The 19047-nt window shown below is 41.9% G+C and overlaps 1 protein-coding gene across 1 annotated transcript; it reads right to left on the minus strand.

Annotated features, from left to right (window-relative positions):
- Positions 1–4032: 4032 nt before the first annotated feature.
- LOC119178449 (uncharacterized) lies at positions 4033–17220 on the minus strand. Its single transcript, XM_037429654.2, has 5 exons — positions 17049–17220; positions 15666–15817; positions 7120–7187; positions 5526–5612; positions 4033–4316 (listed from the first exon to the last, which is right to left on the minus strand). Exons 1-5 carry the CDS (start codon positions 17163–17165, stop codon positions 4180–4182), a joined length of 561 nt encoding a protein of 186 aa, XP_037285551.2. The 5' UTR covers positions 17166–17220; the 3' UTR covers positions 4033–4179.
- Between the last annotated feature and the right edge of the window lie 1827 nt (positions 17221–19047).

Consider the following 19047-nt stretch of genomic DNA (forward strand, 5'->3'; position numbering starts at 1 on the left):
CAGTCTTTTATAGCAGTACGAGTAGCTTCTTTTCAAACGTTTGTTTCACGCAAAATGCCTTAATTTCATTGACTTCATTTTTTTATTGTTGTGGCACTCACAAGATTCATGGCGGGGGAGTCACTTGTGATTTGTGATGATTACTTTTGTGCGCAGTAGTGCGAAATCGGAGCAATTGAAAGTACGAGCGCTTCAGCTGTTAATGGTGTTGGGAGTTCGTGTATACACTGCTGTCAAGTACACAACGGAATAGACGCGCGCCATATTTCTCTTACGTTGTGCAATTGTACGCGTCAATTTCGGAGGCGCGTCACGCACACCATTTTTTTTTTTGTTGAATGACTTGAGATTGGTGTGCACATTCACGCAGCCTTCCTGAGTGAATAACTAGCTGTCAGGCTTAGAAGCACATATATTGGAGTGAGTTTCTACTGATACAAGTTAGTAGTTAGCAAAGAGAAGTTAGTTTTGCGCACCTAAATGCCAACATGAACTAGCGTTAGCTTAAGTATTTTGTGCTGCGTACTGCTGCAAAGGCGTACTTCGTGTTCGTCGATTGTCAAACGGTACGCGTTCCAGGACCAACAAACTAAGAAAAAGACTATGCATGCATTGCGGGTCTAATATTTTATTCATTTTTAGTAAAGATTAAAGCTGACAGTAGGGGTAACAGATATTTAGTTCAAGCTTATTTAACACTATTTCTCATTCGTACGCCGTAATTAATTGAACAACACTGTGGTTCCCTGAAAAGTTTATTTTATGAAAATTTGCTTAAGAAGTCGTTTACACCGACATGGAAGCTAGGTAGCGACGAAATCGATTATTATGGGGAGTTGAGCGTCCCTAAACCACCGTATGACTATGAGAGACGCCGTAGTGAAGGGCTCCGGAAATTTTGACTACCTGGGTTTTTTTTAGCGTGTACCCAAATCTGAGCACACGGGCTTGCAGCATTTTCGCCTCCATTGAAAATGCTGACGCCGCCGCCCGTATTATTACTAATAAAGGTGCTGTCGAGTTCATGCGTTATAGTAAATACCCAACAGAAACCAATAAGTGTTACGACATTCTTTTGGAAAGTTGAAACTTACCATAATTAAGTGGTGCTTTCTTCCGATAACCGTAACTCAGCAACACGTGTACAACCCCCCACCAACGCTCACCCAATTTCTATTTTCTTCAGCGTATACCTTGTTGCTTCCGACTCACCCGATTCGCCAAGAGAGCCTCTCAATGTACCCAATGCCCTCACCCAGTTTTGCTGCTTCCTTCTCCTCCTTTTTTGTTTAAACTGAGAGAGATGGTACGAAGTATACACACACCAGCGCTAAGCAAATCATTTTCAGTCGTGAAAAGGACAAATCTATTTCGCGAAACGGCAGACCCAGCACTTCTTGCCTTTCTTTTTAATGTAAAAGGGTCATGGCGACCAGTTCAAATGTCACTGAAAAAAAAAAACCTTGCTCATTTGTTTCAAGTAAAACGATATATTTTTCGTCATAGGAGATATAACTTTTTCGTCATAAGAAAACCTACTGAACTCTGCAGAAAGTCATGAAAGTGACATTTCTAAATAAACGGGTGTGTGAGAGCAACATGTGTTGCATCGGTGCCAAAATTTGTGTAAATGTCTTGAACTATTTTGAAACATTTCTGTATTTGGTAAACCCCATATGTGTCAGAACAATGTTAAAGTACCACAGTGAGCGACTAAGGGACAAAAACTTATTCAGACAGTGAACAAATGAAGGTATCAATGTCACCAACGTTTATTAATTAACTAGTAGAGAGTAATATTGTCGAGAATTACAAGTATGCTCTGTCGTGGTGGTCTAATAGCTAAAGTACTCGGCCGATGAACTGCGGGTCGCGGAATCAAATCCTGGCTGCGGCGGCCGCATTTTCGATGGAGGCAAAATCGCTGTAGGTCCGTGTGCTCAGATTTGGGTGCACGTTAAAGAACCTGCATGTGGTCGAAGCTTCCGGATCCTTCCACTACGACATCTCTCATAATTATATATTTGTATCGGGACGTCACACCCCAATTATCAATAAAAAATTTCAAGTGCTTCACGCATTCGCCATCACTGTAACAATTTCTCGTGAGATTACTTCCACAACTAAGCGAAATATTATACTCACAAGGCAGAATGCCCACTTTTGTCGGGAACTGCTGTGTTGTTTTTTCGTTGAGTGCTCTCATACTTCTCAAGTTGGAATAATGATGAAAAATTGTCAACTTGCCTAAAATTGAGTTTTCAACGACACATTTTATTTTCTTTCTACAAAGCAAATTTCAAAAGCGTTGTTCTGGTTCTGAAATTGGCATTATAATAAATGTGATTGATATCGGGAATTCTGATGAGCGCAGCACGGAAAGGGTTTTGCACAGCATCAAAACGCAGTCCTGGCACGGCCTTATCAGGGGATGATGATGCAGTTAAGAACCAACAATATACGTGGTAATGGTATTGTAGCTATAGTAGTTGCGTAGGCATAGGGGTATACCACATAATGGGAAGAAAACAGCACGAAAGAGAACAGTGATGCTTTAGAGAAACTGACGGAGTTTGATTAGGCTCTGTGAAACCTGGGCTAATCTGTTTACTTTTGGTTGTTATACCTTAGCTAGAGGATGCAGGTTCTGGGATGCTTCTAGCTTATTGCTAGTCCTTAGATTAGTGATAATAACTTGTTTATATTTTGATTCTCTGTGCATATAGGTTTTAGCTAATCCACAGAAAGTGGCAGACAAGGCACGGTTCTGCGAATTTCAGCAACAGCAAATAGCACTGAAACCAAGCGTCTACACACGCCATATTTACGGGCGCAATATGTCGTTGACACAGGCCTTTCGTTGCTTCGGTTTGTTTTCGCAGCCGCTGTTGCCTTGTCCGTTACCTGGTATTCTCTCGTTTTACGTACATGGGATCTTCGGTTTTCCACCATGCCTTGGCAAACATTTGTTGGGCAGTACCTTTTCATTTTTATTCCTTGGGCCAATGGTGAGCCCTCGGAGTTGCACAGAAGGAGATGTTGATGCACGTTGATTTGGGATTTCCACAATTTCTCTGACGTATACCATTTATCATGATGACGTTCTTTTCTAAGCCATAATATAGCACAAACTCGTCAAGATGAAGATGACTCACAAAGAAAAATGTTGGGCTAGCTCTTGACTTCATTTTTTATTGGACAAAAGGTGGGTTGTGGGACTTACTTCGTTTTTGTGGTGTGTATCATCCTTGCTACGTACCCATTTCAGGTGTTGATAATTTGCATTATTACATATCTACATTGCAATTCTATATGATAACATTTCCAATCCTTTTCTCGGTATTATTGCCTGTTTGATATCAATAATAATGTGTCAAACACGAGAAAACGAGTCCTTAAGTAAGTATACAGTTTCACACACACACACACACACACACACACACACACACACACACACACACACACACACACACACACACACACACACACACACACATATATATATATATATATATATATATATATATATATATATATATATATATATATATATATATATATATATATATATATATATATATATATATATATATATATATATATATATGATTCTAAATAGAAAGAAATTCTGTGTGTCCGGTGCTAATATAATTAGGAATAAAGGAGCACACTTACGAAAATTTGATAATTGTTTACTCTACGTTTCGGCCGTGGCACGGCCTTCGTCAGGATTAACAGAAATACGAGTACCTCATACTCGTATTTCTGTTAATCCTGACGAAGGCCGTGCCACGGCCGAAACGTAGAGTAAACAATTATCAAATTTTCGTAAGTGTGCTCCTTTATTCCTAATTATATATATATATATATATATATATATATATATATATATATATATATATATATATATATATATATATATATAATAGTGTACACACTATGTGGATCATACATGGCGGAGACGGCGATGGGGCAAATCCACATAACTGGCAATGATATATTGAATGTCTTTCGACGCACGAGAATACTCTCTTTAGTGTTCTCGACACCTGAGCTTTTATTGGAAACAAAACTCTGACATTATACAAACTTTGTGCCACTGCTCCTGTAAAGCAGAGGTTATGCGCTGAAATATACTCCTGATTAGGAGTGTTAGAATCAGTTTTTTCTAAAGAACACTTAGCGATTATCCTCCAATTGACTGCAGGTGTCTTCGTCATATGCCACCACTTCGACTCCGCAGTGCTGTCGAAATTGGTCAACGCATGTCTCAGGAACGTTGCTCTTGGATTCTTCGGTAACCCACAGCATGCACTCTGCAAGGACGTGGTGATGAAGCTAATTAATGCGATAGGAATAAACACACATTCAGTTTTTCAACGTGGATTTCTGGGCTAGATGGTTATGTGCGTCAAAATGTGGCATAGCGCTGAAACACTGCAGGATAAGCCCTGATATATCACTGTACGTATACTTTCAAATTAACAGTTGAACTAAGTAACAGTATCAGTAGATCCACACACAAAAGGTCAAATCACCACACATGAAAACCTATCGCGTAAAGAAAAGTCTACTTGATTACAGTCATAACCTCCGACGCTGAGACGACGCTGACGCTGACGATCACCAAGGAGCGATATCTCGCACATGTTCTCTCCGCCATGGAACGTTTTGAATGAGGGCGTGCAAGCGGCGTGCTTCGAGCAGTGCCAGTACAAGGTACGTACTGCCAAAAAAACTGGATATACGCTATTAAAGATTGTCCGAAATTATTTTTTGAAAAAAAAAGGCCCCATATCTGCATGTTTCACTGCAAGTATCGCTGAAAGACGATAGCCTTGCGCCTGGAGAGAGTGAAAAAAAAAACGTTTATTTGATGTTCTGTGTGAAAAACATCGGTGAATATTATTCTGACGGCACTGCGTTAAAGAGTCTAGATTCGTGCGGTGAAGGCGAACAAGCTCATGGAGGCACGTTAGACACGAGCGCTATCTAGCACCTATCTTTGAAAGCAAAGAAAGACGTGTGCGCCGGTTTCGGAGACGATAAGGTGTAGAACGCAAAGCGACGGGCATGTGCCACCACGGCGTCGTCTTAGCAAAGCATTGGAAACACTTGCCTTTTTGTGCATTGCGTTGCAATGTCAGCGCAGCGTGATAAACGCAATGGTCCTTAAAATTACATATGTATGCCTTCTATAGTGTAAATCCACACATACAAAACATTGACATGTTTTTATGGTGCCTCAGATATGCGCAATATTTGCTTTTTGACAATCGCACAAGTATGAACGCTGAAAATTTACAATTGTTGGTAGGTGCTGCAGGTGGAGATGGCCGTTTGGAGTATCCCTTGGTGCCGCTTGGTGTACCATTACGGCGGAAAAACAGACAAATGCACAAAAAGACAGACCAAAATAATTGCGTCACAGTACTCCAAGAAAGGCTATAGTCTTTAAAGGCAAGCTCGCATGGAAGCGACAGATGATCAGGACAAAACGCTGCTTCGCGTTATCGTATTCTTACCTTCTCTTCCTGCGTATGGGAGTTGCAAGAGAGCGCATGCATGGTAATCTGTGTAGAGCGTCTTCAGAAGGTGCTCCGTTCCGTCAGCTGAAAATCGAAAGAAATTTCATAAAAGGAGTTTTATTGCAGTCAAAGATTATTTCTTTCATGACAAAAATGCATGTTAAATGGTAATTGCTTATGCACGCAGGCACAGTCGTTAAATAGCCGGGGAATATAAGATAAGAATCGCAAACCGAAACGGGAAACTTCTGACGCAGCTGTAGACTCTTATCTGCGAAACTTCTGCACCTCGATATTATTTCACTCGAGCTTGCTTTCGTTATGGGTATAATGACCTATTGTTCAGAAGATGGCTTGTGGCCGCACATGGCGCTGTCCAGAGCCAGGAAGATTATCACCACCATTTTTTTACACTACACGTATGTTGTCAAAGCCTATCACGAGCGTGGCATAAGACTGTCCGGCTTACTGCTTACATCATGATAGAGGTATGTGATAGACAAGTTTTGTTTGGCAAATAACAAGGAGATTTTTGTTTCTAAAATACCTTGCACAGTACGTACCGCTAATGTTGCCGAAAATTAACGCTATAGATTCTAAAGACCGCCGAGTATCGGTTGTTGTGAAAATGAAAGTTAAATATGGGTTTAGAACGTTCCCTGCGAGACTTGTGGGCGTCAACGTTGAGGGAATGACACGAATTATGCTCAAAATAAAAAATGAATAGGTAAATTTGATGGAATGAATAGAAGGGGCAATGTCCGTGATGGAAGTACGTATGTAGAGCCGTGGTGAACACAGCATAAGATAGTTTCATGTTTAAAAATATAAATCAAAATGAAGCCACGACATGCTTCTCACAGTGGCCTTCCTTCAATCCCTGGCTTTTCTGAAGTAACGATGACAAGTGAACATTTCTTAAAGGCAGCATCAGAGGCCTTTGGCTGCCATGGTCGTAAAACCCTCTGAGGCCATAACTGAGTAAACCTATGGTGGAACCTCCGCCTTCCCATTCTTATATAAATAGCAGTAAAGGGCTTCCCACTGCTTCTCTTGTTTGCACGTATACCTTGTTCGCAAACCCTGATTAAGACCGTTAGATTGTATACGAGGGACTATTGGTCAGCTACCAGCTCGTATTAGGTTTACGTGCTGCGTGACGCCAAACACGCTCAAAAAGAGTGTGCCACACTCACCTTCATGGCTACAGGTGGCACTGACTGACACTCCCACGTTTAAATTCACATATAAACCCAAAGGAGTGGCTGAGGGGTGGCCGCCGTGGTAGCTCACTGGTAGAGCATCGAACGCGTTATTCGAAGGTCGCATGTTTGGTTTCTGCTCACGGCAAGCTGTCTTTTCACCCACTTTTCTTTCTTCATATTTACATTACAATCGGTCTAATAACTTGCCCCATACATTCCTTGGCATTATTCTCTGTTGAATCTCATTATTATTGTGTCAAAAAACACGGAAAGACGAGCCCTTAGCTATATATATATATATACAACGTGTAGGCCTTGCGCCCAGCCTTCGTCGTTTTTCATGTAACTTTGTTGAGTTAGATTATAATGGCACGTTCGGTACTTACTATCATCCAGTGTGAATATGGCCTGATCGGGCGTGGGTCCCGGCTTGAAATGAAATGTGATCTCCCTTCTGAAATCAAAGTTACCAAATTTGCAAGAGTTGAATTTGGCCTTGTTGACGGTGTTTAGTTCAGAAAGTTTATACAAAGAAAGCAAAAAGGTAAGTACGCTAGGGTGACCTTTCAAAGGTTGTTGTATGTCGAGGCTCTTGAGTGTGTCTCATTCGAATAGACGTTAAACTTTCATGCACTAGGATAGCGGAAAGTTACATACACCTTCTAGATAAATGCAGCATCCGCTGCCGGATATACCAAAAACAGGAAACTTGTCATCATGAAAGGTAAATTTGTTTAAAGAAGGCTGCATCAGTGAAACCTGACGTCATATAAAAAGGATAAGACATTGCTTTGTCGGAGAACAAATCGAAATTGAGGAAGTAATACTTCATGTGAGCAGCCCACCATCAAAACAATCCTACATATTTACAAGAACGTGCAACTGTCTTGCTCGATTACATAGTTTTATGACATCTGTGGTATACGTTCGTCATTTCCGCGGAAGCACTGAAATAAAACATTGCACCTTATTCTTTTTCCAGGTTTCATCAATTTGTACGTAGACACAAAACTTAACGCCGTGTAATGAACTTTCTAACTTCCCTGCAATAGGCACCCTTGCTAAGCCATGGATGAACTGGAGAGAGAGAGAAAGAGAGAAACATGTATTGAAAAAGCAAAAGAGAGGTGCAGCTTTTTTGAGGCTCCATAGTGGGTGGAATCCTTATTCTGGGACCCTATTGGTGACACTCACTAGCCTAGCCCTCTGGACCTGGGTTCTTTTGGCCTGAAGGTCCGAGCAACCCAACAGGATCACCTCCCACTCCTCCAGAGTTGGGTAAAGGTTGGAGGGAAGGGCTGAGTGGAGCGGGCAAGCCCAAATGGTGTGGTAGGTGTACGCTACCTGCCCACAGCATTGACAGTTGCCAGTGAAGAAGAAATGAAATTGTCGCATGATTTCTGAGCAAATTGAAGTATTGGTGAAAAGGCTCATCAATAAGCGTTCGTTTGGCTTCCCCAGCCCCTTTGCAGGAGGTGGGTATTGACGATGCTGATTCCAGTGATAGGTCGTAATATTTCTGAATATCAGCAGATAGCCACCTTTGGGTTGAAGGTACTCAGGATCTAAGCGGGACACCCGGTGAACCAGGGCTCGGGATGCCGTGTTCGCGGCTTCATTCCTCATTAAGGTTTTGGTGTCTTGGAGTCTAGACTAGGCAACGAGGGATAGGGTCGATTGTCCGGTTGCTAAGTTCTGTAAATTGTTTCCGCAAGTGTGGGATCCAGCCAGCTTTATATTCGACATGCCCCCCGAAAATCTGATAGAATACATTGAGATCGATGGTCAGAGGCAGCTAGGGCAATAGCTACCTCTTCTGCTTATGTTGTGCTAGGAGCTTTGAAAGTCAGTCTGTATACTTGCTTTTCTTCGTGAATTACCTGGTTGCAACAACGCCCCGAGGTCAAGTCCTGCCATATCCACGTAAAAGACTCCGTGTTTATTACCATAGTGATGTTGCATGGAGACTGCCCTCGCCTGGTAACGACCACTATGGTTTTCCTATCCATGTTTGTGGCGAGGGGTCGAACTCAGATGGCACGTCTGCAGAGTTGGGGCACTCGGACACCCTCCTGAGTGTGAAAGTCGTGTTTCAAGAGAAGCCGGTACAGCAGATGGCACCCCGACTTTGCCTGTGTTATACGCATGTTTTGGTTCGTGAGGTGTGCTTTCTTAAGCTCCTGAAAGGTGTTCAATATTCCCAGCGTGAGAAGTCTCGTGTTAGAAGTTGCAACAGGTAGGCCAATAGCCCTCTTAATCACTTCGCAGATGATTTCTCCGACTTTCTCTGCATCATGCTTCCACAAGTAGAGATAGGAGAATCGAGAATAGAATATGGCTGATTACGAAGGCATGAGCTAGCCACACTGCATGCTAGCTTCGTAACACACCTTTCTTGTTGGAGATGCGTCGGACCATTCGGCCCACTCGGTCACCAAACTTGCGAAGCTTTTGTAGTGTTGTGGCAAGTCTCCTTTGATTGTGGATGGAGAGGTCTAGAATTCAAATCTCTTCTGCCTTGTGTATGGGGCCACTAGCAAATGAGAGGCGCGCGGCCATTCCATTTTAGGGCCTTTGAAATACGCGGTTTGCACTGTCTGCAGCTCATATGCATGGTGTCGCTGTGACTTTGCTGCTCCTAAAGTTCCTGTGTATTCTGTACCTGCAGGTAGCAGAGTTACGCGTTGGTCTCGCTAGCAACCACAGCTACGTGGTGACGTCGCACTCCGTTTTCGCAGGTGACATTCCCACCGTGTGGCCGATTAACGTGTCCGGCATGTCGAAGAACACCGATAAACTTTGACCGTCGAAGACTTTACTGTTAATTCAGTTCACTCCAACGGTCGCGTCAAGAGATACGAAAATTGGCACTCAGCTTCCACGGAATGCATGATTGCTAGCGATGTTTGGAAAAAAAGATTCGCAAATCTGCTAACTAACGGTAGCATATACAAGTAGCCGTTGCGTTCGCCACTTCCATGCAGGGAATGTTAGGTGTGCCTGCACTTGTCTTTAAATTTCTATGTGATTTGTATCGTTTTAACCGTAAGTAACAAGACGACAAGTATAGGGAGCTGCATAGGGGCCGAATGGTCCGACGCATCTCCAACAAGAAAGTTGTGTTACGAAGCTAGCATGCAGTGTGGCTAGCTCATGCCTTCGTAATCAGCCATATTTTATTCTCGATTCTCCTATCTCTACTTGTGGAAGCATGATGCAGAGAAAGTCGAAGAAATCATCTGCGAAGTGATTAAGAGGGCTATTGCATTTACGTTGAGGGAGCTGCATTGTGCTATAGCATCATGTCCTCAAAACTCGGCCTCTGGACCGGACGGCATTACGTACAATATGCTAAAGAACCTTAGGCCCACAGGCACAACTATTCTCTTAGATATTTACAATAATCTATGGACGCAAGAAATAGTACCCGAGTCTCGGAAGTCTGCTCGCATCATTCCGATCTTAAAACCGGCTAAGACACCCTTGAACCTTGAATCCTTCCGTCCAATCAGTCTGACAAGCTGTTTATGTAAGGTAATGGAAAAAATGATTGATGCGCGACTTCAATGGTGGTGCAACAGAACTGGTGTATTCTCCAACTACTTGACAGGTTTTAGGAAACAGAGATGCACAATGGATGCAATACTGGACTTAGTAACGTATGTGGAGCATGAACGCGCCTGTGGTAGTTTGACGGTCGCAGTGTTCTTGGACATCAAAAGGGCATTTGACACAGTCAGTCACACTCATGTTCTGCTGAGTATGTTGGAACACGGACTGTCCGGCAGGTCTTTGCGGTGGGTATCCAAATTTTTATCAGGTCGTAAAATATTCATTCAGACGAGCGAAAGAAAAAGTGCAGAACACGACGTCAGACAGGGAGTGCCACAAGGAAGCGTACTCAGCCCTCTTATTTAGCTAAAAGACTGCCTTCCAGGTTGAAATACTCCTTATATACAGATGATGTGTGCATTTGGGCATCTGGCACGGACATACGGTTAATTCAGATTGCATTGCAAGACGGAATAAATATTATCAACAACTTTTTAAAAGAAAGAGGAATGATTCTATCGCACGCAAAGACAGCTGTATTGCCCTTCACCCGTAAGATGTTAAAGAACTTCAATCTCAATTTAGAAGAAGAACCACTAATGATTGTGACACAGCATCGGTTTCTCGGAGTAATACTTGATAGGCAGCTATCATGGGCACCTCATATAAAGAAACTCGAAAATGAGGTGAATACGCTAGTGAATATACTCCGCAGAATTGCTGGGACATCATGGGGCAGATCTGTATCATCCATGCTCGCTGTTCACAATGCTTTAATACGACAAAAAGTTGCATATTCTGCAGCAGTGTTACACGGCCTTTCCCGCACTTCAGAGGAGCGACTTCAAAGACTATTAGCTAGGGGACTGCGCGTCTGCATAGGTGTTCCACGAGTGACTTCCAGCAGCCTTGTCATAGCAGAGACTCGACAACCACCCTTTCCAGTCATGAGAACAATTGAAGCATGCCGCCATTTTTTTTCGCTTACAGACGCAACACAGGGACCACCCATTGGCACTGGAGATTTTACTAAGAGATAAAAGCAATGCTCATAAAAATGTACAGAGTAATGTACATATATTACCCAGACATGAATTTTGGAGCTCTGAAATGAACTATCCTCCATGGCTGCTTGTTATACCAAGCATTGAATTCTCAGTGGATGGCATTATCAGAAAGAGAGACATGTTCATCCAAGCTGCTCAACAACTAGCGCTTTATCAGATACATATGCGGTATCCAGGGTACATACATGTTTACACAGATGGCTCAAGTACTACAACGTCTTCAACATCGGCATTTATCATACCACAGCTCAATATTCAGGAATCGTTTAAATTATGCCGCATGACGTCATCTACTACATCTGAGCTTTTCGCTACTCCGTATGGTCTAAAGTTTGTAAACTCGGTAGCAGACGCTAGAAAATGGGTACTTTTCAGTGACTCACAGGCCGCATTAAGATCACTCTCCAGTGCAAACAGGACAGTAATAAGTGATAGTATGACATACGAAACGCTGAAGGAGCTCACTAAAGCAAAGAAGGCGCAACATGAGATCAAATTCCAGGGGATACCTGGCCACTGCAACATTCCTGGAAAAACAGCTGCCGATGAAGCAGCACACGACAAGCACATCGTAAAGACGTTACTGTTTCTTTACCAATTTCGAAAAATGAATTGCGTAGTATTATAAAGAATACAACTTTCAGAATGAGCAGAACTGCTTGGTTTGACCAAAGTACAAAGAGCTGCAATTTATATCGCATCGATCTGTTTATTGAATTCAAAATTACGCTGGCATTAGATAGAAGGATGGCAACTCTAATTCACCGATTGAGGCTAGGCACTGCATGCACAAAACATTTTTTGCACAAAATCGACAAAGCTGAAACTCCCGAATGCGATTGTGGATTTATAGATGAAGATGTCTGTCACCTTCTCATAGACTGTCCACATCATGACACGCCGAGACGCCGTCTTAAAAGCGAACTGTTCGCATTGGACCACAGACCATTTAGCATGAAAAAAATTCTGGGCCCGTGGCCAACTGGAGTTTTACAGTCCCACGCTTTAGAAGCATTAACACGTTTTTTACAAGAGAGCGGGATTGCTGACAAGTATTAACAAAGAACAAGCTTTCATTTGTAACACATGTACTTATTATGTACAGTATCATGTGACACCCATCACGTGTGTGTTGTGAAATGAATGACGTGTCGACTATTATGTACATACGAGCGAATGCATCTTTATATGGACTAGACGTGTGCTTTGCTGTTTTGTGCTGGTGAACCGAATATTAACGAGGGACATTTCCAGAGACTTCTGACATTGACTTTCGAACATTTACTTACCATTGTGATATGTCCGTATAAGTTTGTCTTTGCATACCTGTGCCTGAGTTTTCTATTTTCCATGCACTGCTTTGTATGTTTTGCTTCAAGATACGTGTTCAAGTTTCAATCAACGGCTAAGGAGTAGCCGGTGCCATAATGGTGCGCCAACATCTCCTTATATATCATATCAATAAAAAAAACGACAAGCATAAGTTCGCGTCATGGCTTTGAAATTGAATGCAGAAACATGCGTTCGCATAACACAGGCATTCCAAACACTAATACGATCATGCTGTACATTTGGAGGCAAGAAACTTTTATTTGCAATAAAAGGTACATATTAACCACGCCCATCGTCTTGCGGCGAATATATGCGTTTAGACAAGTTTTCTTGGGCGTTCATAAACACTGGAATTAGAAGCACGAAAACGATGGTGCAGTACTGATGGGAAGCTGTTCGCAATCATCGCCCACATAGCGTGTCCCTTTTCGTAGGATAATTTTTGTCGACACGGCATCATGAAGTGTGAGGCACACGGGACGACTTTATGCTCTCCCATAGTAGAGTACCGGGTACTCAAAATTGTAAACCACTCATTTAAAACCAAAACTTTTATTTACAATAAAAACCTATATTACCCTGGCCCCTCCTCTTGAGGGCGAATATATGCGCTGAGAGAAAATTTTTTGGGCGTTCATTAACACAATCACAAGAAAGGAAATGGAAGAAGGCGCAGCTACCAACTCATTCACTTGCAGAAAAAGATGCAAATATTCTGCTCACCGCCTCAGCAAAAAACAAGTTCGCATCAATGGTGGTCAGATAACACAAGATTTTTTGCAAGTTTATGCAATGATACAGATGTTTACGTAATACTACGCATGCCACTTTTTCTGCCAATACAAAGCGCTTTCATCTATGCTCTGGATGTTTGCTTTTTTTAACTGGTGACTGCGATGGCGCATCCGGCATATCGTCGCATGCCTTTTCTCTGCATGTGAAGCTATCTCGGCCGGCTGTAAACATTCCCCCGTGGTAAGCAAGCCTGATTGCCCTGATCAGCGCCTTCTCGTAAGCTATAATCAGGTGTCGTGGGCTTCGTTGGCGTGCTGCAAGTTCACCAGGTGTCATCAACATTCATCAACATCACCGAGACTCCAGTAGTGGCAGCGATGGCGCATCCGGCATATTATCTGACGCATTTTCTCAGCATACGCAGGTTAGTTTCGTGAAACTTTACGCACAATTTTAGTCGTTAGCTGTCGTTGCCATCACGATTTTGTTTCCCTGTACTTTTGTTTTCATAGTTGTTCGGTTGCCGTTTTACTTCCGAAATGCTACCAAACTTGGAACTTGCGAAGTGAATACTTGAGGGTAAATTAGAGAATAAAAGCAGCAAATTCACTGAAAGATTCTCAGTAAATTTTTGTGAAAGCTTCAGTAGGCTGGTCTTGATGCTGTAGAGCTGAACAAACAAGGTAAAAATTAGGAAACAAGTATGAGTGCTTCCAATGGCATCAATGAAATCTGCGTGATGAAAAGCCGAACCTTATAACAGATACCGAAAAACTCATGTCAGAGAACAAAGCTCTGTCGGGAAGGGTCGCTGAGCTCAATTATTACTCTTGAATGAACATTGTTGAAGTCAGAGCGTTCCCTGCACCTAAGGGGAGAACTGCATCGAAGTCATGCAAACCATTGGCACTAAAATTAGTGCCTGGTAATGGCGACTGATTTCGATGTCAGACACCGAGACTTTAATAAAGTTGAAGACAAGAAAATATTGTAGCAGGTTTCTGTTCGTTAGCAAAAAAGTATGAATTTGTCAGTAAGGCACAAAAAACTAAACTTCTTCTAAGTGACATGGGCACTCTTCTCGAAGGAACTGGCTTTGAAAAAAAAACACAAATGGCATTTTTTGTGGATAAGCAACGGCCGAATCAAAGTTAAAACGCTTAGAAAACCAAAGTGGACCGAATAGCCGAGGAAGTGGGCGTCACGAAAAGTAAGTAATCTCATTTAGGTTTGTGTCTGATTTATTCCCATCCTTCCATCATGGCTTCATATTACGCAACGAGCGAGTTAAACGACTTTATTTCAGAGTAATTGCTCTGTTATTTATTTCAATGCGCAAAGCCACCGTGGACTTTATGATGAATTTCATAGTTTGCTTTTGATTTCTATCCTTTTCTATCCTTTCTTTTACTTTTTCAATTACTGACGTCTCAAAAACCTGGCTTAGCTACGTTGAGTAGAACTTCTACTGACTCCCCTCCTACAAATCTGAATTTACCTACCGTTTCTTAGGAATCATAGTGGAGCTGATATCAACATCTTGCCTGATAAACCGTACAGATGTACACACGACCTGACGCGGAATATCCATAATTGTGAATCAGTTTGGTTGGAACTTTATAGCAACTTTCTGGACATATACAACAGAAATTTCGTTTTGAACGTGACGCCAAACATGCTCATAAAGAGTGTTACACACTCGCCGCCATGGCTACTGGTAGAGCTGACTTACACTCTCACGTTGAATTCACATATATACCCAATAAAGTGACTGGAGGGGATAGCTGATGACGTAGCTCAGTTGGCAGAGCATCGAACGCGTTACTCGAAGGTCGCAGGCTTGGTTCCTGCCTATGGCAAGTCATTTTTTCACCCACTCTTCTTTCTTCGCATTTTTATTACCATTCTATCTATAGATAATAACTTCTTCTATACTTTGCTTGGCATTATTGTCTGTTGGATATCAGTAATATTGTGTCAGACATGAAAAAATTGAGCCCTTAAATATACACTTGTTTGCTTAGTATATATATATATATATATATATATATATATATATATATATATATATATATATATATATATATATATATATATATATATATATATATATATATATATATATATATATATATATATTATAAATTCTAGTAATTCTTTGTGCGGGGCCCGTCTTCGTTTCCAAGTGAATGTGTTTGACCGGGTTATTATCGCTATAGATAGATATTAAACAATTTTACGCATACTTTTCTTTTCCATTAAGGCCTTTCAGTTGCCACACGTACGTGGCGCTGGGCGCGTCTTTGTCGAATTCCGTTCGCCTCGCGGTCAAGCAGTCAAGGTCTCCGTCCTGGTCAACGTCGAGCATTGCGATGCCGTACTCATGCTGCTCAAAGATCTGCAGTTTTAATAAAAGTGGGTAATCAATATTTCATTAGTTAGAGCGCTTCGTATACTCCATACATTGCTGACGCAGCTGCTGCTGCTCTTCAGGGGTTCTTCGTAATTTTTGCTATGTGGAGCAAACATTGACAAGTTGACGCTCAGCATGTCTTATCACCAGTTAGGTGTAATTTTAGTGAAGTGTTTTACGTACTATAAAAGCTGTGTCCTTTAGAGCGAAGACCATGAAGTATCTCTGCGGTGAATGCTGGACGAATGGCCCTCAATGCCAAGCACGAATGGTCCAGAATTGCCTTGGGCAGATTATCAGTTTCACCAAAATGTAAAAGCAACATTTGGGGGAGTTAGAAATTGCGTGGCTGTATAAGAAGTGAAGCTATCAGTGAATTGAATAATTATGTAACCTTGCATAGCTCTGAAAAAAGTGGATATAGGGAATTACGGCAGCTGCAAAGAGCAAAGCACCCACTACGTCATTATTAATTATCCATTGATATAAGCAAGGTAGCTGCTACACCTCTTTACATTATGCGCACTTTTTTATGCGGTGTAGATGACGATGATGACAAGTTATGGCTGTATGGTCATTGTATTGTGGTATAAGCCCTAAAGGACTATATAATTAGTAAGTCCACATTGTGTGACGCCCAGTCGTTATTTCATGCTCCGACTTCACTATATTTCATATGGTGACATGACTCTTGTGCAACTAAGTACATCGTAGTTTTGACATGTAAAATACATAAATACATCGTAGTTTTGACACGTAAAATTATAATACGTAACATTGATATACACGCTCAATGCGTCTGATCGACTTTTGGCAGTTTATTTCAGCAGCCATGAGCAATCGGAGTCTCTCTTTTCCGACAAGAGTGACTATCACACCGACTTGAGAAAAAGTGCGTTTGCTGCTTCGATGCTACAAAAGTTGTCGTAGTATACGGTATTTCAGCTTGTGAGTATACGCCATTTCGCAGGTTTGCCATTTTAAGGTAGCAACACACACGCATGACGCCTTCACTATGTTTCTTTATACCTTATGAATCCATGAACTGGTGGCACTCTATCGAACGCATTCACCGTTTTATTGTATTGCTTCCAAGAGCAGTGCAATTGAAATCAACCTATATTGCCAAAGCCGCGTTACGGCGCTAGTTCTGTGCAGAAAACTCCGAAACGAAACGAATGTTTGTCTTACTGCTGGCAAGCAGCGCTATACGTACCTTGAAGGTGTTTAGGACTTCTTCTCTTGACAGTTCTAATGCTTGAGCGCGAGCACAAGCTAGGGCTAACATTACAGTGCAAATCTTCAGGAGGGCTTTCGATCGAACGGGAATCATCCTTAAGCTGTAATTGGTGCAGCTAAAATGAGCACACTGCAGCACTTTTCACAATAATGTCCAGGTATATGTCTCCTGTGTCTCTATGCTGTTTCACATTTGTCACCTGCCATAAAATATATCCCACGTGGCCCAGATATGAAATGATTTCGACGTATTGTTTGCCCTCTGAATGTCACGTTTCTATTGTGGTCATGTACTGCGCGACAATTTATTATGCTTCAATGTTCATACCTGTCCTTTTATAAGGCGAGGCATGGGTCGTTTTTTTTCGAAAGCGTAATATACTCATCTGACAATCGCGGCCAACTCATGTAGTTGCACGTAGAAATGGGAATGTTTTCTTTTTGAGAATCATCCTCCGTAATAGGTGTTGCAACAATTATGTCCAAAAATTTTGATGAATGAGAAAAAATTCAATTATTGCTTCCATTCTTCATACTAGCGCTTTGTTTATAGTGGCAAACATGTTAATATTGCTAGATACAGCAATTAAGCCACAAATTTAAACAAAAATGAATTGTTTCTGTATACATTTCTCCTCCGAATAGCGCCGGCCTTCATAAAGGTGCCGTGGTTTTGGCAAGTAAAATACCAATGTATACTATTATTGCATTCGCTTTGACTGCCAAGGCCCGCACACCAAGTTAACAGCAGCGCCTAATATCTGAATTCTCAATGGATATTTTAATGCTTATTATATATACGCGATAGGGTAGCGTGAAGATCCAATCTAGGAAAAGTCTGCCATTGATCGTGACATGGCACAATCTGTACCTGTGTCACGATCACAAAATTGGCAGCCCGGCATATCTGCGCGGAGCCCCAGCAGCAGCTGCTTGGACTTTACCATTGTCCCTTGGCCATCTGGAAAGAACCGCGGATAATTAGTGAACATAGTCTCATAAAAAAGAAACCATCCACGCACATGGACGAAGATAAGGGCGCTATCGTGTGCAACCATTCTCTAACGAACTACTGGATGATCGGCGTTCTGACTAATTATCAGCAATATCTAGGAAGGTGCAGATTGTTCACCATGAGATTCACAACGCCTAAAAAAGAAGCAAGGTATTATTTAAAAATTTTGACAAAATACAATACTTTTGAAAAGGAATTCCAATGACTATGGCTGATTCGGAGTCTGGAAGAAAATAAATATAAGCGAATCGAATCGGCACACTACCTTAGAGAGGCGAACAGCCGCAAAAGAAAAATCAGCTTCATATTTACGCACTTTGATTTAAACGTGGAAGCTATTGCATGAGTCTTCGGGTCCACATCATCTTTCAGTCAAATACGAAGGACCATTTGCAGACTTCGTGATCGCTCACATCAGCGTTTCCAATTCGAATATCCTGCTCTGAAGCAGTTCAGAAGACAGTTTACGAAGTTCAAGAATTCTTAACAAAATTGCTGACTGACAAGGAACACGTGTGCCCACGCAATAACTAACTTCTGTGCCTCGGAACTCGCTTACGGACGCCTTGTTCTTAGAAGAGGACTGGAAATGACAATGGCGTCTAGCAGGTGCTCATCGTCAGCTGGGCCTGACGGCTGACTTATTCAGCACTTTATAAGCTTAATAAAATTGTTTCGCTCACTCACTCACTTGAAAACCCTGAGGAGAAAGCCCAACACGTGCTGCTAAATGGGTACAACAAGTCTTGGAGCAATTCAGCAGTCTGAAATCTTGAGGATCGAGAGAGCCCAACACGCACTGCTAAATGTGTGCGAACATTTAGAGCAAAAATTTAGTGCCACTAGATTTAAAATTTAGTCATGTCATCCCACTTATGAAACCCGGTGATCTCCACGCCATCTGTGACTGTCCCTACCCACTGCTGTACCCGGCTGTATTGTGAAGGTTATGGCATGAACG

This window comes from Rhipicephalus microplus, chromosome 1 (assembly GCF_043290135.1).
Source record: "Rhipicephalus microplus isolate Deutch F79 chromosome 1, USDA_Rmic, whole genome shotgun sequence".
In the NCBI taxonomy this organism is placed as follows: Eukaryota; Metazoa; Arthropoda; class Arachnida; order Ixodida; family Ixodidae; genus Rhipicephalus; species Rhipicephalus microplus.

What these genes read in the sequence shown, in the direction of transcription:
- LOC119178449 (XM_037429654.2), bottom strand. Translation starts at nt 17,165, where the DNA reads ATGATTCCCGTTCGATCGAAAGCCCTCCTGAAGATTTGCACTGTAATG. An exon ending in AAGTCCTAAACACCTTCAAG is followed by an intron (nt 15,818 to 17,048) that starts GTACGTATAGCG and finishes TTAAAACTGCAG; the next exon opens with ATCTTTGAGCAGCATGAGTA. An exon ending in CATATTCACACTGGATGATA is followed by an intron (nt 5,613 to 7,119) that starts GTAAGTACCGAA and finishes TTCGATTTTCAG; the next exon opens with CTGACGGAACGGAGCACCTT.